Genomic DNA, 23893 nt, shown 5'->3' with positions numbered 1-23893 from the left:
CAGAAATTATTTTTGGCTGGGTTTAATTGAATCCTCCAGGCTCAGGATCACCAGTACATTGGCAGGTTTTGCTCTGCAACATCAGCTTGCCCAGACTCTGCTCGGTGTTTCACCAATGGAGAAGACAATGGATATTGTGCCAAGCTTCCTTTCAAACAGCCAAACCTGCATCAGCATGACAGAAAAAAAAGAAAAAAACAGAGACTATATTCACCAATTAGAGCAGAACCACTGTCCCACCATCTTGCCCTCCACTCTTATTAATTTTGAACATTGAGAGGCAAAGCTGGGCCTAAAGCTTCCATCTCTCCGTTCCTGATGCCATTTGACTCCAGCCTGGACTTCCCCTGATCACGCTGCCTGCTGTCCACGTGGCGCTGGGGATGCTCAGCCTGGAAAGAGGAGACCCTGGGGAGGCCTCACTGCAGCTCTGCAGCACTGCAAGGGTGCCACAAGAAAGACTGGGACAGAGTGTTCCACAGGGCCTGTGGCAACAGGACAAGGGGGGACGTCTTTCAGCTGCAGGAGGCTGATTGAAGTTGGATCTAAGGAAGCTGCTCTTTGCCACTGAGGCTGCTGAGGCACTGGCCCAGGCTGTGGATGCCCCATCCTTGGGAACAGGGCTCTGAGCACCATGCTCTGGGGGAACGTTGCTAAGCATGGAACCAAAGGCTCTCTAGCTCAGTGGTCATGTCACAATCCATGTCCCATCTGGAACTGCCAGCAGCCAGCAAGCAGCACAACACAACCGCTGGCCCTGGGCTCAGCACACGCTGCACGCTGCTCCTGCTGCTCCTGTCACCCTTCTTTTTCCTGCCCCGAAACCTCATCTCATCAGTCTCCAAAGCTGCCTAAGGCCTGGATTGTGCCATCCATCCCTGCAGGATGCTGGCATTTGTCCTGAGGAAGGTAGGGTGCCATTCCATGGAGGTGGATTCCCCCAGCTGCCCGGGTGGGCTGGAGTTCTGGGCGGATGGGGTGGGACAGGGACCCCACTCTGAGGTTTTGCTACCTCTGCAGGCTGTGGCAGGCAGAGAAGACAAGATGGAGGTGGACACACAGGCTGATAGAGAGGAAAAGATGGAAGTGGATGGAGAAAAGACAGGAGAGGAAGAGATGGAGGTGGACACAGAAATTGATACGGAGGAGGAGATGGAGGTGGATGGAGAGCAGACTGGAGAGGAAGAGATGGAGGTGGATGTGGATGTGGAAGAGGAGATGGACTTGGACATGGCAGAGTACACCGAGGACATGGACATAGATGAAAAAGATTAAGAGGAGGCCATGGTCCTGGGATGAAGACCAATGCCAGCAGCAGGACAGGCATGTGGTCCCCACAGGCAGAGTGGGTTCCCTGCAGCCAGGCTGGGGCAGGGCTGGGCTGGGTGGTCTCTGCTCAGGCCCGTGGTACCCAGTGCATTGGATTCTGGTGGCCATGCCCAGCCTGTCCTGTGCTTGCTTTGGGCCACACAAGCGCCATGGCAGTGCCTGGGGCCCAGCCCCCAGACCCAGCCAGCCTCAGCTCTGGCCGCAGAGTCCCGCTGTGCCAGCCTGGGGACACACGGAAGAGCCCTCTGTGCCTGACTGCAGTGACCATGGCGCCTGCTTTTGTTCCTGACTGATGGAGATCCCGGACAGAGATGGCACCCTTTTGTACATAGTTTTTAGAGTTTGTTGTTGCCCTTAGGATACAGGATTTGTTTTGTCTTCTGTAAATACATTTCAGATATTATTGTTAGATATGTTCTTAGGTATATACCTTCTATAAACTGTTGTTAGTACAAATATTCTTACAAATCTAAATGTGTTCTGTGTTTTCATTGCTGTTCTTCTGTAAATAAACAACCGTGATTTTTCCCACCCCAGTTCTCTTTCCATTTGCTTCAGGCACAGGCTGTATTGGCCAAGTTGTTGTTTCCACTTGCTCCAGGTTCCCAGGGCTGGAGGTTCATGGAGGAGCTGGCACAGCCACCCCAGGAGTGGTTGTCCCACTGTCTTGGTTTGACAAGACAGGAATCTGCGAAGTAGGGCTAAAGCCTCCTGTGCAATGGAGAACGTAAACCCCCTCCCTCCAAATTACTAGGAGTTTTAAATTAAAAGGCTTTCAGGCAAAGATATGGGAATGGGAGTAACAATTCTTTACTAGGAGAAAACTAGACAACCATTTAAAAAGGCAAATGCAATCGGTACAAACAAGACCAGTGAAAAAGTCCAGAACCTGAGGATTCGGGGTGCCAGTGGCAGTCCTGCTGGGCGATTGCTCCCCTTGCAGTGGTTGATGAACTGCAGCTGCAGTGGTGATCTTTAGAAGGGTATAGTTTTCCTCTGAAGATCTGGTGGCAGTGGGGCCGGTCTTCTTCTGCGCCGGGGTTGCCTCCGAGCTCCGCTGCCGCCGCCTCACCGGCTGTTTCGCTGCGAGATCCTGCGAAGAAAAAGAGAGAGAGCTGCTTCTCTGGGAATCCCGCGAAGAGAGAGAGCGAGCTGCTTCTCTCGGAGTCCCGCCCAGAGAGCTGCCTCGTCTCCCCAAAAAGCTACCCCTTTAAACAATAATAGAGTGCTTGGCTTCTCCCTCTGGGTGGGACTCCTCACGGTGTTACATTTACCAGCCCGGCAGTGAGTCAGTCAATAGTGTATAAACAAACCATTGCCTCTACCGGTCAAACCATTGTTTTTTGGGAGAGATAACAAAACCTGCCCTACCTTTCGACAGATGGCAAATAGAATACAAGCTTATCTTACAACCCAGGACATTATACACCCCTTATTCTATTTCCATCTGCACACCATGAAATCTTACACCCAGTTCTCTCTTAAGACCAAGTTTCCCTGTGGTACACAGTGGGTCTCCCCAGGCACTTTCTGCCAAAGGCTCCAGGACAACCCATAGTTCCCGGCTGCAGAGTAGAGCACATTCTTGACCTCTGGTCCTGTTCTGACTGGGCCAAGGGCTACAGCATGAGCGATCTCCTGCTTGATCTGTGTGGGAACCCCAGCCTTGTTTTGGGGCCACATGTGGTGGTGAAATTCCTCCTCCAACCCGTGCTTCCAAAGAAAAACTCCGCAGGCTTAGCTGTTCGGTCTCAAGGCAGTTTATTGCTAGTTATCTAACAGATTATGTTCTTGGACTGCAGCTATTTGATCAGTGGCCTGGGTAGAGGCACACACACACCCTGACATCCTCTCTATCTGCTGTCTTCTTCTCTTTTCCTCCGCCCAGGGTTGCTGCTATCTTTTATAAGATATATTACGTATAACATGTTTACAATTATTCCCCAATACCTACTACCTACGTTGCCAAGTGTTTTTCTACTCTAAACCAATCTGTGAGTGCCAACATCACCAAGAACATGGAGGTAAGGAAGAAGAAGGAAGAAGGAGGGGTTCAGCCCACTTTCCTCCATCTTAGAACTTCTGACCCCCATGTACAAAGTAAAAACCCCCCTGTACATGTGCTAAAACCCCCCTGTACAATACTAAAAAATATTTCCCTCTACTTTGTAACTACTTTTACTATACTATCTAACCTTTTGTGATTGCTTGTTCCACCTCCAAAGTTGGTAATTCATTCCATGGCTCAAACTCAAAATCACAGTTGTTTTTCAGCTGTCTGCCAGGGTCTAGAATGCTTCTGACCAAGGCCTGGAACCTCTAAAAATGTCTGAGAGACATTTTGAGTTCCCACATCTCCCCTCCCTGTTTGAACCAGAAACACTTGCTTTGCCATGTTGTTCAAGGCTCTTTGAATGCACATGAAAATGCATGGCAGAACAAGTAGAACTACAAACCCTATAAGAATATATAACACTATTTTTAAAAAGTTTTTCCACAATGGTGAAAGATTAAAAAAGCCAATGAAATCATTTCACCAGAATCTTGTAAGTTTCTTTTTTCTCAATTTGCTGATTCTACTTTGCATTTGTTTCATATTTTCATGAATAGATTTTGAATGATCAAGCAAGTTCATGCAGCATGTCCCCTCAAATTTTTCACATCTGTGCCCGTGTGACAGCAGCAAATAACCAACTGCTGCCTTGTTCTGAAGCATCGCTTGTCTTGCACTGCTGATATCTGTTAACATGTCACTCAGTGCAGATGAAATGGCACGATTATGTTTACTCAATCCAGCATGCTATGTGGTCCAATTGTGTCAAGGTCACCCCCAACGCTGTTTTTGGGGTGAGAAAATTGCAACTGCAATTCTCCGAGCCTTGTCCCAAATACAGACATCATTATCACAATTTGGCTATATTGTTCAAAGGACCTTTTCTCTTTCCTGTGTGTCTGCTCCTTTAAGGTTTTCAAATCAGGTGTTATCAATTGTTGCTTCTCTTTCGACCGCCACTTTGCTCTCGGGGGTTACTCGCCGCTGTCCCCCGTCCCTCCCCGGCCCCCCGGGACCCTCCGGCTAGCTGTCCCCTCCAGGGGCCGGGGTTTTCCGCGGTCCCGCTGCCCTGGGTTTACCAGGCAGCGTGTGGGTTAGCACGGTCCGAGCTGCGGCGCTGCCTCAGTCGCCGCAAGGGTTCGAGATAAAGAGACCAAGAGAGACCAATGGTATGCTTGTCCAGAGAGATTGTATTGCCTGAAGCATTGCAGTGACCAAAGGCCCTGGGCTATTGCCCAGATACAGTTTTATACAGCAAAATTAAGAGATAAGGTCTTAAACAATAGAGACAGTGTTCAGCTAAGGCACATCAGAACCACCCCAGGGGCCAGGTCCAATGGGAACTGCTCAGGGGTGGGGAGAAGGGGGTCTACAGAGGAATGCTGAAGCGGGACTTTCCCGAAACAGTGGAGCATACATAAATGTATCTTTTCCCTCAGTTTCTCATTCCCAAAGCCTTTCTAAAACAATGGGGCATACATGAATGTATCCTTTTCCTCAGTTTACCATTCCCAAGGCCTTTCTAAAACAATCCTCCATGCTACCATGCCAGCATGACTGCAACAATTCCCTGCTTTTCAATTACTAAGATGAACGATGCCTTGGGAGAAGGTAAACTGTGGCTCTTAAACTGCAGTGTCTTTCTGCTTGTCGTCTTCCCACCAATCGCTTTCCGTGGCGGCAGCAGCGATGAAAACCGGCGCAGAAGCCTTCGGCTTCGAGGTGATGACCTTGGAGACGATCCGCTTCAGAATTCCAAATGCTAACAGAACTAAAAACAATGCAACTAGAAAGTAAAAGATGTCTTTTAAAAGAGACACTGCCCACCCAGAAAGGTCCCAGTCTTTGAACAGATTTTTAAACCAATCCTCATTTTCTTGCTTCACATTCCCAATGAGGCTTCTCATTTCCTGAATGGACGAGTGGACACTCTGTCCTTTAGATGACAGATCAAAAAAACACAACCCATCAAATTCTTTACATCCATGACCATGTGCCAACAGCAGGAAATCAATAGCTGCCCTATTTTGGAGGGTAGCCTTCCTGGTTATTTCCTCATCTTCTAGGAGGTCACTCAGGGCTGCTGATGTTAAATTTGCCTGCTTGGTCACCCAGCATTCTAGATTGCCTAATTCACTCAATGCTTTGGCTGCTGCAACCCATGGTAAAAACACAGAGACAGCAACTCTTTTGGATTTTGCCCAATGATAAATTTCTGCATCACAATGTTCATCAAATTGGCTTGCACTCCGCTTAGTAATTTTTTTTCCCACTTTTTGCTTGCCCAATTGGAATTTGGGTCATGTTGGGGGAAGCAAGGGTCAGATGCCCAAAAGTACATGGACCTCCAATAAGATGAGATGGGATTCCTGGGTACGCTCTGTCCCCACAGATAAGAAACATTCCCTTGTCCAGCTTGCGTGGACGGAAATCAGTGGTGGATGTAAATTTCAGCTTGTAGACAGCTGTGCACCATTGACCTGCTCTGAATTCTACCTTGTACTGTTTGACATGCTCATATAATTTTACTTCTTTGGTTGGGGAAAAATCAAATTGAATGCAAAATTCAGCTTTTGCAGAGCCTAGGAGTTCTAATTCCTGGGGCTCCCCCTCAGCAGTGGGCAAATGTGAAACCCACCCTTGCCACAAAATGAGGGGATTTCGCACTTGTGCTTCAACTTGTCCTGCACCTTTAGGTATTTTATTTTCGTTCACCTGCTTTTGCAAACGGACCAGACCAATTGGAAACTCATCCTCCTTACTTGGAACCCCTATTAAACATGTGGACATCGGATTTTCTGCTGAGGCAGTGGACAAACACATATGATCCTGTTGCAAGGCTTGGGCTAGCGTGACCCACACATTTTTCTTGGGCTGTGGAACAATCCATGCATCCACCGTGGAAGGGTAGATGACCATTCCCTGGAACCAAACGATGAGCAGGAATGTGGAAATTGACATTCTGCTAGTCTGAAAGAGAGATAAAATCATACAACAAAGTGAACTAACTCTGAAAAAGATACAATTTGCTCTGCCAGTATAAAGGAAAATGATTCTCCCCCCTCCCACTTTCCCCCCTTGTCGAGGAGGCCCTTCAGACCCTGGAGTCCTGGGGGTTGCTGCTGCTGAAGCAACCACCCTTTCCCGTGGCTTTATCACTGAGTCCTCTGTCATCAGCATAGCTTTCCTGGTGCACTCCTTGATGAGCTGATCGAGTGTGGGGGGGGGCGATGATGGAAGGGATAGGATGATTCGCTGACAGACTTCATTTGCATTTGTGGTGACCAGTTCTAATATAAGTTGGTCTTGGAGCTCTGGATTTTGCACCCTTTTTTCCACAGAGGCTCGCACTCGATCCACAAAATCCATGAATGGTTCTGAAACAGACTGCTTTAAAGCGGTATATGAGACAATAGGGTCTTTAGAAGGCATATTAAAAAATGCACGTTCTGCTGCATCCCTGGACAGGTCTAACACTGCTCTGGGAATGCCTGCTGCTTGCTTTTCAGCTTGGCTCCAATCACCCTCACCCACTAGATGTTCTAAAGTGATTTCTTCATCCTCTATATCTGTGGAAAGGCTTGGACTTTGCAGAATCTCAGGGAGGAGATCTGCTGCAAGTCTTTTCCACGTTCTTTCCCACAATCTAAACTCAGACTGAGGGAGCAAGCAACTGAAAAGACGTTTCAAATCAGCGGGGACAAATGTCTTGGAGCATAGCGTAGCTTTCAAAATGCTCTTAAAAAATTTACTTCTTTCCCCAAACTCACGCTTCGTTTTGCAAAGTTCCCTAATACTATCATACGAAAGGAGCTCCCATTTGGCGTTCTGTCCCCTGGCATTATAAATCACAGGGGCTAAGAACGCAGGCTCGGTCTCTCTGAGCACTTCCCGGCTGACAGCCTGGGCGCTGCCGTTGCCAGGGAGTCCGGGAGAGGGAGAGGGAGGAGGGCCGGCTTGTGAGGGAGTGGCCGCAGCCGGTGGGGCTGCGTGGAGCGGGGCAGGGACAGGGACAGGGGGTGGTGATGGAACTGCGAGAGGAGGAGCTGAGGGCTGGACCGGGGGCTGGAATGTGGGCTGGATCGCCGCAAGGGAGGAGGGGTTGGGGTCAGGGACAGGCGGAGGGGGGAATGCGAGGGCTGGGGGCGTGTTCTGGGCTGGCACAGGGAGCAGGGAATGCGGGGATGGAGAAGGGAAAACCGCGTGGCCACCTCCATCTTGTGGGGGCTGCACGGGGGGGGGAATGGGGGGTGCAAAGCATGGATTTTCAGCTGCGGGAGCAAAAGCAGGAGGCGGAGAAGGGTTAGAAACTAAATCTACATCTGCACAGTTAGTTTTCTCACCGCAGGGGGTGCGGAGGGGCACCGGGGACGCGACAGGGCGCTTTTCTGCTCCCTGGGCGCCCTGAGTGTCCGCACTCTCTTTCACAACATCGTAAACGACCAAAAACATTCTCATAAAACCTTCTTTCACTGAGGGATCTCCTGCCTTTGTCCTTTCACTCAGCACTGCACCAACACGCTTCCAAAATCGTCTTTCTCTCACTACTTGCTCTGTTATCTCTGGAACACTTACTGATAACCATCTGACAAACTCTTTTACAAGGCTCTTAGGAAATTTGACACCTGCACTCAGCAGGGGCTCCTGAACTTGTTTATAAATCTCTTTCTGCTGTGTAGTCAGCCTAACACCCATGGCTGGCTTCACAGCAAATCTCAACCAATTACTGCAGCAAACCCAAAGTTCTAAAGCTACGACGGAGACTCCCGTCACGCCTGCGCGCTGGCGTGTCCCCCCACGGGCACACAGGAGCCGATGTCTCCTGGCCGGGCCCCTGCCCCCCAGTACCGAGACTCACCCACCGCCGTCCTTTAGACACCACTGCAGCAACGGTTCCCGAACCCCGGGCGGTCTCCCGGGTGTGGAGAGGTGCCGTCCGACCCGTGACGACCTCGCCGGACAGAAATCGGCGTCTGTCTCCACGGCAACAGTCCCGCTGGGCTGTGTGGAGAGGCAAATGCCTCACACCACCAGCGTGATCCCAGAGCTTCTCCCCGCGGAGCCGACAGCCTGCGTAGCGATTTATTCACACCGCTCTCCGCTCTGCAGCTCGCGGTGACACTGCAGTGTCTGGAAAAGCTCCTAGCCAGTGCACTGTCCACGACGGCTGCGGCAGGCTTGCTCAGACCAGTGCAAAGCCCAACGTTGGTGCGCCACTTGTTGCTTCTCTTTCGACCGCCACTTTGCTCTCGGGGGTTACTCGCCGCTGTCCCCCGTCCCTCCCCGGCCCCCCGGGACCCTCCGGCTAGCTGTCCCCTCCAGGGGCCGGGGTTTTCCGCGGTCCCGCTGCCCTGGGTTTACCAGGCAGCGTGTGGGTTAGCACGGTCCGAGCTGCGGCGCTGCCTCAGTCGCCGCAAGGGTTCGAGATAAAGAGACCAAGAGAGACCAATGGTATGCTTGTCCAGAGAGATTGTATTGCCTGAAGCATTGCAGTGACCAAAGGCCCTGGGCTATTGCCCAGATACAGTTTTATACAGCAAAATTAAGAGATAAGGTCTTAAACAATAGAGACAGTGTTCAGCTAAGGCACATCAGAACCACCCCAGGGGCCAGGTCCAATGGGAACTGCTCAGGGGTGGGGAGAAGGGGGTCTACAGAGGAATGCTGAAGCGGGACTTTCCCGAAACAGTGGAGCATACATAAATGTATCTTTTCCCTCAGTTTCTCATTCCCAAAGCCTTTCTAAAACAATGGGGCATACATGAATGTATCCTTTTCCTCAGTTTACCATTCCCAAGGCCTTTCTAAAACAATCCTCCATGCTACCATGCCAGCATGACTGCAACAATCAATGAGAGCTCCTCAATGCTGCGTGGACTGCTTTTGACTTTTGCAGGGATAGCAGGCCAAATTCTGTCCCCGCAAATGAAAAAACACTCCCTTCGGTAAAGTGGCTGGGTGTTGAAGGGATAGTTTGCTCATCGCTTTGGTGTGATTGCACCAGGCATTTCTATGAAAGAACTGATTTGGAATGATATCTACTATCTGATTATCTATCTTTGCCACTCTCAATGGATTGAATTCGGTACCAAATCCCATTTTTGTCGATCCAAAAATTTCCAACTCTGGAGGTTCAAAGTGAGCCACAGGAAGGAACTGTGTCCAGACACGCCATCCCTCCACAGGACCCGAAAAGGACTTCAGAACCTTTTTGGAAGGGTGTCCCCTGGAATTGGACATTCTTTCACTGGCACACCTACCAAGCATGTCAAAAATTGTTTCCCCCATTCTGAATGGGTCAGGCAAATGCTGTCCAGACCCGCTGCCTTTGCCAAAGTCTCCCACACCTTTTCCCTTGGTTGTCTCATGGGAAAGCCTGTCCCATTGCCCAAGGCAACAAGCAAAGGAATGAAGCACATGAACACTATCTGTCTGAACCCCATGTCCATGTCCCCAACCTCTGTGAGAAACCCCGCAGTGCAGCAACATCCAAACAACACTTGATTCCCCAGAAAAACCCCAAGTCTCTGAGTTCCCAATCGTTGTCTGACGAGACGTCTGCAGCGTTGCTGTCCATCTTTGTCTGCGTGCTTGCTTCTCTGCTTCTCTGGTCCATGTTCGCTGGCATCTGCACCCGATGAGGTTTCACGTGCCTTGCCGACACCCACTTCGATCCTCGTTCTATAGAAACACAAACAAAACCCTTGCCCCAAGTTATTAATGTAAATGAACTTTCAATTTGTCCTGACTCTGGGTTTTTGACCAAAACTGAAGAATTTTCCCTTAGCACTGCTCGTGCACTGTTTGTAAAATGTCTGACAATTCACATACAAAACTTTGTTCAACTGCATGTGAGATGTTGCTCCTGTCTCCTCCTTTTCTGTTTATCCAAATGGATTTCAAGGTATGATATATTCTGTGGTTTCTCCTGTATGTCATGATCCAAAAATTGCTCCTGAAAATGTGTGAACTGAAACATAAATGTGAAAACATATCAACTGAAACACAAATGTTTTCAAGCTTCTCAAAAAATGCATATTTTGTGACATCTGTTTGCCACAGCTGAAGACTTTTTTCAAAACTCTCAAATTGGTCACTCCTGTAAATACAGGACGCTGTACAAACTGACACTCTGACAAGCATTGATGATTTCCTTTGCCTGACCTTTAGAAAGCGAAAGGATTCCATCAATGTTTGTATACTTTTGTGAAAAAATGCATGGCTCAATTTTTCTTGCTCAAAAATGTCTGGCAGTGTTTGTGAGATGGACACTGTGAATCTGTCTATTGAACATTTACTTTTACTAAAAACCTCAGAAATGAAGAATGCATTCTGATGTGCATAACAAAATATTTATGTTCTCTGTCTATCAGGATTATTTTAATACATAATAGATACGAATATAAAACTTCATTGTCCGTATGTTTTAAAAGTGATTCCTCTAATTGTTTGGTCACATTTGCAATATACACTGAATCTGTGATCAGATTGATGGCTTCTGAAATAACTGAAAAACTCTGACTATTGCTACTAATTTTACAATTTGTGGTGAGTCTTTTACCATTTTTTACATCTGATTCCCATTTTTCTATTTTTGGAATTTTCCATGTGATTTGTAAGTTTTCCTTGAACTATCAGTAAACACTGTCATCTTTTCTATTAATTCTTAACTTATTTTTGATTTTTCTCTAAAACTTATTTTTGCATTTAACGTATTGTGAGCTAAAAAATGAACTGTGCAAACTTCTGGGTATTCTAACAACGTGATTGAAAAATCTTGTGACTTTGGATTGTCCACTCAAAATATTTTTTCTTTCTTTAAATGTAAATGAATGATTAGGAAATCTCTGCCTGACATTGTCAGCAATCCAGTGTTTGCCTTAACAATGATCTGAGCTATTATCTCTAAATCTATAAGAACAACTTTTGAGGGCCTGTAAGATAAAAACAAAGATCTATTTTAAACTTCATGAAAACATTACCACGATCCTTGCTCAAAGTTATTAACTTGACTGATTTTTTCAATTTGATCCGTCCAGTGTCTGGCACTCTCCTCATATTTTCCTCGACAATCAGTGAAATCAAATCTACAAAAGAACAATCTCAAAAGATTAAAATATACAAAATTTTCATTACTTATTCCAGCCTTATTTCAGGCACTTCTTCACTTCTCTTCTTTTCTCTCTTTACACCTTTTTTCTTTTTTCTCTCTTTCTCTTTTGAAACAAGAAGGTTAAAATATAAAACATAATATAGAACAAGACAAAATATCGTAATAATAAAATGCAGAAAACCTATCAAAATCAATAACAATTCAAAAGAGTTCAAAAGAAAGATTCTAAATAACATATATAAAATTGAACAAAGCATAATTATCAGAAACATTGTGCCAGTGGTTCAGAGTCTGCAAACAGCTGAAACATTTGTTTCAGTGAGAATTGGCATTCCCTTCCCGGGCAGGGCTGACAAGTCTCACTCCAAAGCTGTGTCAGCTGTCAAATTTGTAGGATCGAATTGATGGATCAAAATGATCTATACAACATTCATTTTTGTGCAAAAACCTCTGAATTTTGCTGGCAAACTCATCCGTCCAAGTTAAAATCAGGGCCTGGCCAAAACCCAAACTTTAAATTGGAGTGATGCTCTTTATCATACTATCTTAAACAAAGCTTATACTAACATTACATATATGATACCTAAAACATAACTTATTATAACATTTTCATATAAAATAAACACTCAAAGTTCAAACTGATAAATTGATCAAATGACACGAGGATTCATTCTTCTTGAAACTCCTTTGAAGGAAACAGATGTTTTTTCAATTGAAAGAAACCATAAAATAAACATTGATAAAACATTGTCAGAATGCTTCAGGCATCTGTCTCTGAGATCTTCTGAAAAACATTCAAGAATGTTAAAAAATAGAAATGCAATGATTCCACTCACAAGAAATATAAAAACAAACCAGAGAGTTCACCTAGAAAAATGCACAACATAGTTAAAATCCAAAATGAAACTTCAGAATGACATGTAACCTGGATGAGATTACAAAAACAACAATAAAACATACGAAAATTCGCTATGAAAGAACAAAGCACAAAGCTTCACCTGATAACATGAAAAAATTTCTTAACAATAACATTTATAAAACACTTAAATAGTTAAACGCAAAAGAAAGAATTTGGAAACAAACACTCTTTGTATCATTACACAAAGAAATAACAAAATAAACAAGTGATCATTAAACAATGAAATCGATCTCAGAAAAACTCAGAATAAATTTCTTCAAGACTCTTATACACTGATAAACTTACAATAAAACAGAAAAGACTAAAATAAAACCAAAAATCCGATAGACTGTTTTCCCTTTAACTTAATATTCATTATCATCTCATAAACCCTTTCAATCAAAACCTTATTATTCTTAAAGAAAAACAACTAAACTTTGTTAATTGAACAAACTTAACCTTTGAAAAACTTAAAATAATTTTTTGAATTAAACACTACTTAAACTTAACATATAAAATATTGGTAAAAAATCCCTAAATTATATTAACTTTATGAAACCTATATATATATATCAAATTAACAATATATAAATTCATTATCAATTAAATGCTTATAAACTTAACTTTTTCAGGGCCCAAACTAAGATAAACTTAAAGTGATATACTCTAATTAAACAATACTTAAACTTAACTTAAACTATATATAAAATTCAATTCTATTATTAATAAAATGCTAAAATACAACTTAACTTAAACCTTAACATAATAAATTACTAAAGTTTCATGCTATTCAATTCTCTATCTCAATTCTCATTATACTATCTCTTTTTCACATTATGTTCTATAAACAATATCACTTCACCACACCGGATGGGTGCATGTGCTGATCAATTCTGTCACCTAACTAAAAAATCTGGGGTTAGCATTTAGAAACATTGGAGAAGTTTGAAGAAGGTCCTTATAATTTCAAGTGGCGACTTAGCTGTATCTTATTTTTTGGGTGAATGTTGGAATTCCATCTCATCATTGCTGTGGGACATTTGGTGTAATAGATGTGATTGCAAAAAGTTATTTACTTTGACTGCTGTGGTTTCTGGGCTGTGCCGTGCCAAGCGGAGAGGAGGGGAGCAGTTCTGGCACAGTCACACCCCGCTTCTGCTCGCATTGGGGTGACTGTGTCTCTCTCCTGCTCTCAGCCCTCGCTCACACCCAGTGTTGGCTGCGCTGGACCCATTCCTGCAATCTGTCCCTCAGACACTTCTGCGTTCGCTTTAACTTCTGCAAACGCAGTGTGCATTCTGGATTCACCCGTCTCTGTCTGTGTCGCCATGGGAACGAGAGAAGGAACACCAGCCCCGACTGCGCCCCGCCGCGCCGACCCCGGCCACGGCCAGGGGCTCGGGAATGTCCCCTCTCACGCCTGACTGAACCCGGCACCATTCCAGTCCCAGTCTGGGTCGTCCCGCCCAGCCCCGGTGTCTGTCCCTGTCTCAGCGTGGTTCGGCGCTCTGCTGACGTCATCAGCGCGCGACCGCCGCTCCCCGCCGCCGCCGCGCCCCGCGCCGCGTCCTGCGCTCGGGATTCCCCCCCCGCGCGGTTACCGCGCAGCCTGTGGGCACTCGGCTGGCTGGCGGCCGCCGCCGCCGCTGACGCTGTCAGTGCCTGTGCCGCGCTCGAGATGCGAAAGACCCCGCTCTACCGTTCGGCGCACTTTGCTGTCCAATATGTACTTCCGACAATTGATTTACATTCGCAAACCCCGTACTAATCCCTGATAAACTTTCAGTCTAACATTTCTTCTAACAACTGATTCATGTGTAACTCATTTTTGATGCAATAACTATTCTGTTCTGGTCGTGTCTGAAGCTGGCAGGGGTGGTTGTGGGTTTGTGCTGGCTGTTGCCATGGGAACCGCGACAGACCGTGCCCTGAGTCATCCTGGCCACGCCCCGTCCCTGCCTGCGTCACCCCGGGGGTGAGGACGCTCCTGCTCTGGTCCCGGCCGTGCTTTCGCCTCGCTCCGGCTCGCAGCGCCCGGTTCAGAGCCACTGCCATCCCCCCCGGGCTGACGCAATCACACTCTCTGTTCCCAATCCGGCCCCGATGTTTCCCATCTCGCTTTGCCCCTCTCCTGACTGTCCCAGCACCCACAGCCCGCGCGCACCGGCCCCGCCCCGCCTGTGCTCGTCCCACGCGTTCCAGATGCGAGAATTCCCTGCACCCGTGGCTCTCAGGCTTTGCTCGACCTTCACGCGCGTGCCCGCCGCCTGAGCCGCAGCAAGGGACGCCTCTCGCTGTCCCTCTGCTATTTCCTCAGCGGGTCTAGCTGCCGCGGTCCGGGAGCTGCCCCCGCCTCTTGGGTGGCCGCTCTTGCGACTTCACGGATTCTCGACACCGAACGCGCCACGGGACACTCGGGACGCCTGGCCGCTGCACCCGCGCCCCTGCCGCCCCGTGTCTGCGTTGTTCCCGCTGCCCCAACTCTCGCCTGCACCGCGGGCTGTTTTGAACTCCCAGCCCGAGCAGCCACGAGAGATTTCTCCTCTCCCCTCCTCTTCCCTCTCTGCTCTGCACTCCCTCTGCACCCTCCCCCACCGGAGACGCCGCCGCCGCCGCTGCCCCTCCCGCCGCGGGTTTGGACTCGAGCAGTGCTGGTCCCTTCCCCCACCGGGGGCTGCGGCTGTGCTTGGCTTATCTCTCTGTCTGGGGGATTTGTGCATTGGAGGAGCTCAGGGATTGAGGTTCGAGGGAAACTGAGGAACAGTGGGAACCTGGACACACAGGGCATGATGACAGACCATCCCCTGATTGTCCATGGAAGGCAGTCCTGCTTTCCCTGGATCTGTGGTGAGGAAAACTGCCCCGAGCTGCTGGCTGGGCGATCTTCCCCCTTTGTGCTCCCATAGAAACCCCAGCTGTCCGGCTGGACGTGCCGTGCTGTAGAGCTGGCTATAATATTGTCCTTGTTAAAAGCAAAAGTTTTGCAGCAGTCTTATCTTTTTGTCCTTTTGTGGCTCAGTAATAAAGTTACTTATTGATCTTTTGCCAAAAATTCAATCCCAAGAAAAAATATATATCTGTGTGCGAGTGACTACACCGCACCTATGATAACAAAGCTTTCATTTCATTTGGGCTGTCTCTACCTGATGGGTAGAAGTTTCGCCCTATAGGGCTAAAAAAAAGTCTTTGGTGTGTCCTTGGGAAAAATCCTTCCCTCCCCATGTTCTTAATTTCAACCATTCTCACCAAAAGCTGAGTCAGCATGAAGTCAGTCCGGAGATGGCACTGTCCATCGTCCAGCAGGTCACAGGCGAGGAATCCCAGGCACGCTTCTGGTTTCTCTCCTCCTGGCTGTCCTCCAGACGAAATGCCTTGGTGAAGGTCAGGTTCTTATCTTGAGCTTTCCGCTCCCTCTCTTCTTGAAAATGCGGAGAGTGTGTACTGCTCTTCTTTTTTTTTTTTCTTCTTTCTTTTTCTGCCGATGAAGGTTGGAGGTTGTTTGATGTTTCTTTTTCTTCTTTTTGTTGATGGCCCACCCAGGGGACGCCAGATGTGGGAACCCCAGCCTTGTTTTGGGGCCACATGTGGTGGTGAAATTCCTCCTCCAACCCGTGCTTCCAAAGAAAAACTCCGCAGGCTTAGCTGTTCGGTCTCAAGGCAGTTTATTGCTAGTTATCTAACAGATTATGTTCTTGGACTGCAGCTATTTGATCAGTGGCCTGGGTAGAGGCACACACACACCCTGACATCCTCTCTATCTGCTGTCTTCTTCGTCTCTCCCTCCGCCCAGGGTTGCTGCTATCTTTTATAAGATATATTACGTATAACATGTTTACAATTATTCCCCAATACCTACTACCTACGTTGCCAAGTGTTTTTCTACTCTAAGCCAATCTGTGAGTGCCAACATCACCAAGAACATGGAGGCAAGGAAGAAGAAGAAAGAAGGATGGGTTCAGCCCACTTTCCTCCATCTTAGAACTTCTGACCCCCATGTACAAAGTGAAAACCCCCCTGTACATGTGTTAAAACCCCCCTGTACAATACTAAAAAAATTTCCCCTCTACTTCGTAACTACTTATACTATACTATCTAACCTTTTGTGATTGCTTGTTCCACCTCCAAAGTTGGTAATTCATTCCATGGCTCAAACTCAAAATCACAGTTGTTTTTCAGCTGTCTGCCAGGGTCTAGAATGCTTCTGACCAAGGCCTGGAACCTCTAAAAATGTCTGAGAGACATTTTGAGTTCCCACACATGTTCCCAAAGCTGGTTACGATGTTTTGCTGATATTCTGTTAAGAGCTCTTCTAGGGCCTGTCCAAACAGATTAGGGGATTCAGTGAACCCTTGAGGGAGCACGGTCCATCTTAATTGCTGTCTCCGGCCCGTCTCTATGTCTTCCCATTCAAAGGCAAAATAATTACGGCATTCTTCTGCTAGTGGACAGACCCAAAAGGCATCCTTTAAATCAATCACACTATACCAGGAATTATGGGGTCCTAGTTTGCTTAGCAATGTGTATGGGTTTGCTACCACAGGGAACCGAGTAATAGTTCTTTTGTTTATTTCCCTCAGATCATGTACGAGCCAATATTTCCCATTAGGTTTCTTTACAGGCAAAATGGGGGTGTTAAAGGGTGACATACAAGGCTCTAAGATTCCTTGTGCCAATAATCAATCAATTTCTGGCTTCAATCCTCTTTGTCCTTCTAAGGATATGGGATATTGCCTTACCTTCACAGGTATGTGGGGTTCGGAAATTTGGATTTTGATCGGTGGCATTTCCAGTCTACTAATTGTGTCTGGAGAGTACCAGACATTGGGGTTAATTTGTTTTTGATCATGCACAGTCAAAGGATAAGCAGACACTGCCAACTCTTGATTTTTCACTTTAATTTCTAATTGCAATTCAATAATTAAGTCTCGTCCTAACAGGTTAAATTCTGCTTCAGGGACGAGCAAGAGTTCACCCATTCCAAATTTATTTTCAGTTTCGAATACCACATTTTTGATTTTGCTTACTTTAAAGGGTTCCCCTTTTGCCCCAATTACTTGTACTTTTTCAGGGGAAACTTTACATCCCTCAGGTATCTGCTTAATAGTTGATTTCTCAGCCCCAGTGTCTACTAAAAAGGTGAACTCTTGTTTATGGGGATCTATTTTTAATTATATCAAGGGCTCATGATGACTCCGGTCCCCTAAGATATAGAGCCCCTGACTCCCCTATTCTGTTTTCAATATTCCCTCATCCCTGATCCTTTCTCTGCAATTCTTCCTTATATGTCCCTTCTTTCCACAGTAAAAACAACACCTCTGTTCCTTTTCTATTATTACATCCCCTTGTTTCATCCTAGCAGATCTGTGTTCACCAGTCCTTTGCGATCCTCTCTGACTGCTACTACCATCATTCTTACTTGTCGCTTGCTGGTCTCTTCTTCCCGCCTTACGTAGACTTTCTGAGCTTCCCTCAATAATTCATCTAACCATCTATTCTGCCAGTTCTCTAACTTTTCAATCTTCTTCCTGATATCTTCCCATGATTTTGCCACAAACTGAGTTTTGAGGAGCATTTGCCCTAAAGGGTCGTTTGGATTTACCCCAGAGTACAGCTGAAGGGCTTTCCTTAGTCGTTCCAGCCACTCAGTAGGGCTTTTATCTTTCTTTTGCATTTCATTAAATGCTTTATTGATATTCTGCCCACGGGGTACTGCTTCTCTAATTCCCTGAATTACTATAGTTCTCAGGTCCTGCATATGAGTTCTATGCGCCGGATCCTGATTATTCCAATTATGTCTTTGGAGTGGCCATTTAATATCTGCTTGAGGTCCCTGAGCATGTTGAGCATCCCACAGTCTCATTCCTGCTCGTCTAATCATATATCTTTCCTCGGTATTAAATAATTGACCAAGGATAGATTGCATCTCATCCCAAGTATAAAGGCTTGGTCCCAAAAATTGATCTAGTCTTTCTGCTACTCCGAGTGGGTCCTCAATTAAGCTTCCCATCTTGGTTCTTTTAAAATCTCGTAGGTCAGCTGAGTTTAAGGGGATGGAAATATATCCGATCACAGGTTGAGGTCCCCCCATGAGTATTTCCCTTAGGGGGTACATCTGAGCTTCCCCTCTTTGACTTCTAGTTACGCGTCTAGGAGGGGGGGGAGACCCTTGTTCTGACTCTGGTGAGGGAGTGGGTGCTCTGGGGACCTCTGGAGGGGCTGCAGGAACAGGAGGAGGAATGTAAGGAGGGAGGGTTAGAAGGGTTTTGTCTAACTCTTCCTTCTTTTTCTTATGTTTAGTTTTTATTTCATTCAGCGGATAAAGTCCAGCTCCCGGTCTTTCCAGCCACACTTCTGCATATTGTCTCTCCTCCGGGTTAAGGAGTTTTTTATTATTTACCCAGAGGTTTAACTGCTGTCTTACCCAATCTTTTTCTGACCCATAGACTGGCCAAAAGACATTTTTAGAAATCTTCTTCCCTCCCCATATCTTAGTACAGTATTCTATCATTTTTTGCTTATCTTTCCCTAGGGTTCCAGGGAAATATCTCCAATTATCTAAGATATATGCCAGAGGGGTATCCTTAGGTACAGTGGGTACCCTTCCCATGGGAGTTGAAGGCTTGCTGCCCTTCGCCCCCATCTTCTGGAATATCTCCACACACACACACGCACTCGCTTCTCTTGTTCCTGGCCCAGTCCCTCGCGGGAGATGGAAAACGCAGTACTTAAGAGTCCACACTTGCTTGGCTCAGTATATCGAACCTCTCATTCGTTATATTACAGGAAACCCAATCCCGCCCGAACGGAAAACCCATGAACAATTTCGCCGCGAACAATTTCGCTCTGCGAATAATTTCACTACTTACGCGTCCTGCGTCTTCGTCCAGACTCTCGTGCACAGGATTTTTATGGGATTTTACCGGTCTCTCCTTTGCTCATTATCCTAGACTTTAGGTTCGTCGGTAAGGTTAGGGTAAGCTATTGGTCGTGGGACCGCGAAATGTCGCGGGGCGCCTCCCCGGAGGACCAAAGCCCACCGTTCCTTATCCGAGTCATGGCACCAGAAATTGTTATAAATTTACGCCACAACGGATCATAATCCAATTAGAATTTTATTAATTACAGCAAGTAGGATATGAGCAAAAGCAGCGCTGGACGGCCGGGGAGTCTCCGCTCCCTCTCTGCCGCGGCGATTCGTCTAAACAGCCTTCCTTTTATTCCATTCTTTCCATGAAGTTCTGAGGGGTCTCCTTTGTTTAAACTAATTCCTGGATTATCTTGCAATTTCCTTCTGTTTACGTAAGCAGTCTGTGAGTAATTGTGGTTATCTTTATCTTGTATCGTCAGTCCCCAGGTGTAAGTGTTTGTGGTTTTCTTATCTTGCAAATGTTGTGTCCGCAGGCTATTTGCGTATCCTCGTTTCCTAAACAATACCTTAGTCTGTAAGCAGTCTGTATTTTCTCACACTCCGTTTCCTATCCTCAGTCGGTGGTTTCTCACAAATCCGTTTCCTAACCTTTATATATATCTTAATAAACAATACCTCACTCTGTGGTTTCCCACAGCCCTAAGCTCCCTAAACCCCCTCAGACCCACCAAAGCCCCCTCAGATCCCTCATTCCCCCCAAACCCACCGCACACTCCCTATTTCCCGTCAATCCCCCCAAAATCCCCAATTTCTCCCCAGACCCGCCCCAAACCCCCCCAGCTCCCCCCGGCCCCCCCTCAGCTCCTCCTCAGCCGCGCTCCCCTCACAGTTTCCCGCCTCCGCCGTGCTCAGGGCTCCCCAGCCAATAGCGGCGCGCCCCGTGCCGAAACAACCAATCAGCGCGCGGCTCCCCTCGGCAGCGCCCGCCTCCCCGCGCCGCGGCAGCCAATCAGAGGGAGCCGGGAGCGGGCTCGGGCGGGCCCTGCGGGCAGCGCTGCCAGAGCGGGGGAGGCGCTGGGAGAGGCGGGAGCTGCGGGAGCGGCTGGGGCGGCGCCGCTGGGGAGGGGGGTCCGCACAGTGGCTGGGGCTGGGGGCTGGGGGGGCTGGGGGGATCGGGGCCTTTGGGGAGGGACCCGGGGGGAGTTTTGGGAGGGGTCTGGGGGGTCCTGGAGGGGTTTTGGGAGGGGTCTGGGGGGTCCTGGGGGAGGGGTCTTGGGGGGGGGTCTTATGAGGTCTGGGGTGGGTCCTCAGAGGTTTTGGGAGGGGTCTGGGGGGGGTCTTGGAAGGGTCCTGGGTGGGGTCTTGGGAAGGGTCTGGGGGGGTCTCAGGGGACATCCTGGGCTGGGCTCGATTGAGGTCTGGGGGCTCTCAGGGGGTCCTGGGGCCAACCTTGGGGGTCTCTAGGGGGGTTTTGGGGTTCCTGGAGAGGGTCCTGGGGAGATTTGGGGGTCCCGGGGGGTCCCAGGCCCACCCTGAGCCGGGGTCTGGGGGTTTGGGGGAGGAGCACAACAGGGGTTCCCACTGCCCCGATTTTGGGGGTCTCCCATGGTGCCCCCTCCCCAAAAAGCTCCGAGGGCCCCTGAAGTGGCTCCTGTTCCACTGGGCGGTGCCCCTGACCCAGGACAGCCCCCAGTGAGTCTGGCGGGCTCTGGGGGGTTTGGGGGGATTTTGATGGGGTTATTGGGCTTTGGAGGATTTTGTTGGGAGTTTAGGGAGAATTATTGGGTTTTTGGAGAGAATTACTGTGTTTTGTGGCAGTTACAGGATTTTTCAGGGTTTTGTGGCTTTGGGGACATTGGATTTTGAGGGATTTTTTTTAGGGATTTGGGGATGTTTTTTGGAGGCTTTATTGAAGTTTTTGAGAGTTTTTTTGAATTGTGGTGGGTTTCACTGGGATTTTGTTGGATTCTTTGTGGTTTTGAAGAGTTTTATTGGGATTTTGGGGTGTTTAAGAAGAATTTTGGGGGGACTTTGCAGTTGTCCCAGGGTGTGGGGAAGGGCTGAGAGGCACCAAAATCTCCTTTAAACCCCTGAAAGTCCCAATAAAACTCACAAAATCCCAATTAAATCTCACAAAAACCTCATTAGAACACCCCAAAATTCCAATAAAAGCCCACAAAATCCCAAAAAAAAACCACAAACCCCCCCCCAAAAATGTACCCAAAGCCACAAGAAAATCCCCCCAACACCCAAAGAAATCCTTGCAACACCCCAAAACCCCACAAAATCCCCCAAAATCCCACCACAAAAAAAACAAACAAAGCCAAAAACCAAATCCCCAAAGAATGCCATTAAATCCCCCAAAAATTCCAATAAAATGTCAAAAATTCCACAGTTCCACAAAATATTTAGTTATTACAAAATACACACACCAGCACTGTGAGCTGCCCCCCTCCACATACTCAGTTACACCAGAGCCAGGTTTTTTGGCCAATGCCTCATTTACAATCCAATACATGTGGCTGGTCTGGAGATGGGCTGTCCCAAAAGGCGATACTGGAACACCTGGGAGCTGATCATGCTGGTAGTGACCCAAGATTGGGATCGCTGGAGTCCTCTGGGCTGATACATCTGAATGCCACGGTTCCCATAACCTCATCAGGAAAAATTGTCCACACCTGGACCTGGATTGTTCAACCCTGGCTCAGAGAAAAGAACTTTATGAATATGTGGGACTCTGAATAGAAAGAAAAGGCAGATGACTGAAATCCTGGCCTCGGGCAGAAAATTTCCTATAAGAACTGGCGGGTCCAGGAGGGTGGTGTGTGTGTCCAGGGGAACCTCTGCCGAGAGGCTCCTTCCTGTCACGCACCCAGCGCCAAACCCGGGCTCAGCGCTGTCCTTTTCCTTGTGGCTGGCTCAGAGAGAATTCATTCCTAAATAAATTTTATATTATTTCATTTTTAATTTGGCTGGACTAATTTTCATTTATAAAAGGGGAAAGGAGACTGTGGGGAGAACAGAGAACATCTAAACAACAAATCACAATAACATAACTCTACATCAATAAAGCTTCTCTTAAGATACACACAATATTCATCCCTTAATTGCAAGAGCCAATCATCTCATTATCTATCTATTACAGTTTGGATGGAGGCCAGAACTAATACCTTGCAAAAGGAAAAGAGGGTACAAAGGTCCCTGCAGTCCCCTGGCCTGGTACCCCAGCCAGTGGGGAAAGGAAGAGGGCAGCATGTGGCCAGGAGTTTAAAAGGGGGCTGTGTCCTCCAAAACTTTGGGAGAGAAAACCCCAGCAGCAGATGTCCCCATGGACTCTCTCCCTTTATTCAAATAAAGATGCAGGGCTCCTCTGGCTCCCTTATGGACACTGGCTTTTCACAGTGTGGTTTGTATGCACACCCATTTCCTTGTATCAGAGTATCACCAGCCTGCAGTGACTCCCTGCCACTCTGGTCTGCAGGAGAAATGGAACTAATTTCCATTAAGGCCCTCCCAGAGGGAAGGAAGAACACACCCAGAGGAGACAAGCAACCCCTGCAGGCATCCAAACTTCTGCACCAGATGCCGAGTGAGTCGCAGAGGGGACGTAGTGGGTGCATTTCCCTCAGCCTTCTGCTGAGACTCAGCAGCCGGGGGCTTGCTCTGCACATGTGTGTTGGATAATACACCAACTTTAATTTTTTTTCATTTCCCTAGTCAGGCTTGGTTTGCCTTTGCCTTGGGGAAAGGATTTCCAATGGGTTTTTAAAGGGATGTTACACCACTCAAGGGAAATGAGCTTAACATCTCAATAAACTGGGAATAACCCAAAAGGTACCCAAAAATATCATGACCATCGAGAAAAATCTACAACCATCATCCGCAAACAGCAAGGAACGTCAACCCCAGACACTGCCCCCTGGCATAGTTGGAGACACCTGGACTGGAAAAGCCTGAGAAGGAAATCAAGGAGTATGGCCTTTATTAACATCAGAGGTGAAGAAATCCAGGTCCAGTGGGAAAACAAATACTAAGAACTTTGCAAATGGAGACCAATGAACATTAAACAAATGGCCTTCTGTTGGTTTTGGACTGTAAAAGTTTTGGGCAAAATCTTGTAAAACTCAGGTGTCATGGGATGATTTTCTCAGCCTACCCATGCTATGTGTAATTGAAATAATTTCTGTTGTACATTCTTGACGCGCCTATCCCTCACAGCCCCCATATCACCAGGCTGGCCCAGATATACGGGGGCCTTGAGGGAAGGCGCGTCAGGAGTTGGGCAAAGATTCCAAAGAGGCTTCAATTCCCCTGCTGTGGTTGTCCAAGCTGTTTATTCCATGAGATGAAGGGGAAAAGAGAGAGGACCAGGAAGGGACAAGGCCTCATCTATGCTCAGAACAGGGAAGGCCCTTTGGCCCTTCGCCAACCCCGTTGGGGCAGGAAGGAGGGGACCATACTATCAGATCCCAGTCACAAGGGTCTCTGGAAAGGGAAAAAGCATAGACCGAGAGCAATGCAACACATGGTGGCCAGAACAACATCGTGGCCAGAATAACTGCCTTGATTCTCTGACAATAAAATGTTGACAGAGGGCTTTTTTTATCTTGAGGTTTCAGTGACATCTGGACA

General features: G+C 47.4%; 1 protein-coding gene across 1 annotated transcript; it reads right to left on the bottom strand.

Moving 5' to 3' along the window:
- Positions 1–3073: 3073 nt before the first annotated feature.
- On the bottom strand, positions 3074–8461 carry LOC146764750 (uncharacterized). Its single transcript, XM_085563678.1, has 2 exons — positions 8241–8461; positions 3074–6772 (listed from the first exon to the last, which is right to left on the bottom strand). The coding sequence occupies exon 2, from the start codon at positions 6749–6751 to the stop codon at positions 5636–5638; it is 1116 nt and encodes a 371-aa protein (XP_085419804.1). The 5' UTR covers positions 6752–6772; positions 8241–8461; the 3' UTR covers positions 3074–5635.
- Between the last annotated feature and the right edge of the window lie 15432 nt (positions 8462–23893).

Source organism: Lonchura striata, chromosome 31, assembly GCF_050655825.1.
Source record: "Lonchura striata isolate lonStrDom1 chromosome 31, ASM5065582v1, whole genome shotgun sequence".
NCBI classification, from domain to species: Eukaryota; Metazoa; Chordata; class Aves; order Passeriformes; family Estrildidae; genus Lonchura; species Lonchura striata.
The sequence above is the reverse complement of the archived record's forward strand: the minus strand, read 5'-3'. Positions and strand labels throughout refer to the sequence as shown.

Bases quoted from the DNA above. Each gene is read 5' to 3' on its own strand.
- LOC146764750 (XM_085563678.1), bottom strand. From the start codon at position 6,751: ATGGATTTTGTGGATCGAGTGCGAGCCTCTGTGGAAAAAAGGGTGCAA.